Source organism: Salvia splendens, chromosome 17 (assembly GCF_004379255.2).
Source record: "Salvia splendens isolate huo1 chromosome 17, SspV2, whole genome shotgun sequence".
Taxonomy (NCBI): domain Eukaryota; kingdom Viridiplantae; phylum Streptophyta; class Magnoliopsida; order Lamiales; family Lamiaceae; genus Salvia; species Salvia splendens.
This window is the reverse complement of record NC_056048.1, coordinates 6,011,201-6,014,890: the sequence shown is the minus strand read 5'-3', so window position 1 is coordinate 6,014,890 and position 3,690 is coordinate 6,011,201. Positions and strand designations below refer to the sequence as shown.

The 3,690-nt window shown below is 43.4% G+C and overlaps 1 protein-coding gene across 1 annotated transcript; it reads right to left on the bottom strand.

Moving 5' to 3' along the window:
• Nucleotides 1-577: 577 nt before the first annotated feature.
• On the bottom strand, nt 578-3,080 carry LOC121773724 (AP2-like ethylene-responsive transcription factor ANT). Its single transcript, XM_042170641.1, has 8 exons — nt 2,631-3,080; nt 2,138-2,546; nt 1,976-2,058; nt 1,836-1,844; nt 1,651-1,739; nt 1,449-1,573; nt 1,301-1,377; nt 578-1,225 (listed from the first exon to the last, which is right to left on the bottom strand). Exons 1-8 carry the CDS (start codon nt 2,860-2,862, stop codon nt 768-770), a joined length of 1,482 nt encoding a protein of 493 aa, XP_042026575.1. The 5' UTR covers nt 2,863-3,080; the 3' UTR covers nt 578-767.
• Between the last annotated feature and the right edge of the window lie 610 nt (nt 3,081-3,690).

Sequence of the window (3,690 nt, the reverse complement as noted above, 5' to 3'; positions counted from 1 at the left end):
TCTACCCAAATTGGACACCACTCTCAATGCCCTTTTTTTACCATTGGCCACACAATTAGTAATTACTCCCTCCATTTCTTGTTAACGGAGGTATTTCTCTTCTATACGAAGTTTATGAATAGTGTGTTAAATTGATGGTGAAAAAAGTAAGAGAGAGTAAAGTAAGAGAGAATAAAGTAAAAAGGAGAATTACTTTTTAAAAAAATAGAAATGACTCAATTAACTTGAAATTTCCTAAAATAGAAAAATGACTCCATTAACATGGAATGAATAGAGTACTCTTAATCAACATTTTAATTCCTGAAATAATCATGTTTGGTCTGAGGAAACATTTCCCATGGATAACTCCTTGTAGGGGCTCTGAATATGACTAGACAGCACAAAAGTCACCATGATTTAAATGCCAAAACCAGTTTTCATAAAAGAAAGAAGATGAAATTATTACTCTGCATGGAAAGCTCCACCAAACTAGAGAAATTGATTTTTTTGGTACTAGTAGTTATGGCCAAGTCAAAGAATCATTCTTACAAAAGTAAAAGTTCTCTTTCTCTTCTTGGAGCTTAAATCTAATCATCATTCACAAAAAGCCCATTAATTTCATTGAAAGCTGTCCAAACCGGTTTAGTGGAAAAAGTTTGGACCTTCCTACACAAATTGCTAAGAACATTAATAATCCTACATCAAACCAAACCACCCCTTAATTTGCCTTGAGATAATATTTCCTTTTTGTACAAGCAAAACACATCCATCCCAACAACGAAGACGTGTCACTTAATATCCGCAGCCCAGGCAGAGAAGAGCGGCACTTGGGCCCGCATTGGGCCGGCAGCAGGGATCCAAGCGGCCGCGCCCTCGCCCCCCGTGGGGCAGGGGAAAAACTTGTTAGGCAGGGCAGGAAATTGGAGGGGAAGCACATTGTTCCGGTCCGGGCTGCCCTCCCTCGAGCTGGCAAGGGACATCTTCCCCGCCTCGCCCATGCCATTAGGCAGCGCCACTCTCCACTCACACTCCTTGGCCACAACAACCGCATTATTGTCGTTCGAAGAAGAGGCCGTGACAACGACAATCTCTTTGTTCCGTCGCGCCATTTCACCAGGGAGAAGGCCGTTGCTCTCCATGATCCTCTTCACGTCGTAGCGCGTGATGTCGAAGTTCGTCACCGCGTTCACGCCTCTAAACTTGATGGCCGCGACGTCGTACGCCTCCGCAGCCTCCTCCTGCGTACCTATTGATAATACAAAAATAAGGTAACGCAGTTTGAAGAAGAGAATGTAACAATGATTTCCAAGTTCCAACTCACTGAATGTGCCGAGATAGAGATCCTTGTTGCCGGCGACGCGGCCGATGCGGGCTTGCCAGCGACCGTGTTGATGATGTCTGCTAAATAACAATACACATATCAAGAACACCAAATTATCAAGTCCAGAAAAAACAGGACATGTCTAGACCTTGTGACTCCTCTGTAGATGGAAGCTCCCCTAGAGAAGCCACTGCTTTTCCTCCGGAGATGAGCAACGTATTCTTGGCGGCTCATGTTCTTCATTTCTTCCAGCTCTTGTTGGTAATTCTCCAACTGCGATGTGATGTGTTAGTAAAAGAAAGACAAAATGGTAACATAAAAAGTGAAGAGAGAGTAAAGTCAAGACAGACCGGAAAATTGATGTGTGTGGAGGGTCCCCAGTACTTGAGTGCGGCCAAATCATAAGCCCGGGCAGCTTTTTGTTCCATATCATACCCTCCTGAATTGCCAAACATAAATCACACTCTATAACAAGAAACACTCCACACTCAAAATAGCATTTCACAATAACAATTAAGTACTAAACTCATTTTACCAAGGTAAACTGCAAAAGGAGAATTCGTCCGCATCGCCCCACACCAATTTGAATGCCAATAAAATAGGATATAAGTCAGTCCCATGATTATTACTAATAAACATATTCTAATAGAATGGAACAAATTACATTACACTAACCTTGCCTTCCCTTCCTGCTCTGGCCTTCTTTCTTGCAACTGTTGTCCCATAAATGAGCTTCGTATCTCCCAGTCCATCGATGTCTGATTTTGAACCATTCATATTAGTATAGTTTTTGACAAAAAAAAAAAAAGAAAAGAAAAATAGGGGTTTATTTATTACCTGGTGACGCCTCTGTACTGAGAGGTTCTCTGGCCGAATGTGTCAATGGATTTGCGGTGAACGATCTGCTTCTGATCGACTTTCTCCTGCCCTCTTTTCTTGTTGTCGTAGCTGACTAAGGCAACAGGGGCGGTGGCGCAGCTGGACTGCGAGCCGGGGCTCATCGAAAGGCTTAGAGTCTGCAGCTCATTATACGCCTCTCCACCGGATATTTGGTCGGGCGGAGAAGCGTGGTCAGGCGGCGCGTAGTAAAGTGGATACTCCTGGAGGTGAAGGTGGTCGGAGCTGAGGAAATCGGTCGCGGTGGGTTGAGTGTTGGCGTGGTAGTACATGCTGTCGAGGCTCAGCGCCATTCCTCCTTCGTAGTGATGGGGATGGCCCACTCCGAAGAAATCTTCCAGCTTCGGAGCTGTAGTCAATGCAGTAACACATTCATTATACAAATATAAGCAGACATGCAAAGGGAGAGGGGATTGAGATCTGAGAAAGGCACCTTGTGGCTGAGAGCGGTTGATGGCTTCCATCAAGCAAAGGGAGCCGTCGGATTTGAGAGGCATGACGGTTAAGTGGGAGTAGAAGCTGGGGGCGTCGCCGTAGCAGAAGCCGGGGTAGTTGAAGTTGATGGGGGCGGGAGTGGTAACGGCGTTAGAGGAGGGGTGGTCGTCCATGCTTGGAGCTGAGAGAGAGAATCCCAACCAATTGCTGTTGTTGCTTTCATCAGCCATGTTTGCTTGTTTAGATGGAGCAAGGAAGCATGTCAATGATTGGAAACGAATACACTAATGATGGAGTATTTCTTTGTGAATTGAAATGAGGGATGGGAGGTGTGTTTTGTTTTATAGGAGGAGAGACGAAATCTAAGCGAAAATCCAAGAGTCTGTTGTATCTTTTGTTTTTGTTTTGTAGGAGTATCTCTCTATGTAGTGGAGATACAAAAAGAATGAGTTCCTGTTCCAGCAAGCAATGCTGGGCATCGTTCCAGCATTCCATTGGGATCCGTGCTTGAGAAAGACATTTTCTTTTGCTTTTTTCCCCACTCTTCACATAAATATCCATATACACATATATTCAATTTACACCATAGCTTGCTCTCATATTCAATTTTATCAAATCCATTCAAAATCTACATTCTATTGAAAACCATCCTGTGATTATGACTTCCTTCTCTGGATAACTCCCTCTTATAAAACCTCTTAAGATGGTGGCGGATGGTCCATTTAGGATCACTTATGTCATTTCCTACTCCAGCTTCCACTACATACACACATGTTTCTGTTTCCGTGTATGTAGTAGAAGATGGAGTAAGAAATGACATAAGTATCAAAGTGGACTCAAGTCAGTGATTGAATCTATGTAGTTAGTGTGGAAGTCTGATGATCATCCCACCCGACACATTGTCGGGTATATTGGTTTCCTTTATTGTTTCACATCGATAAAATAGTGGTCTGACTCTTCTATAAATCAGTGGATAACTCTCCCAACTTACAAGGCCGTTTAAGAGAATGAGTAACCCATTTTTAACAGACTCGATTGATTCTTCAAAATCATGCTCG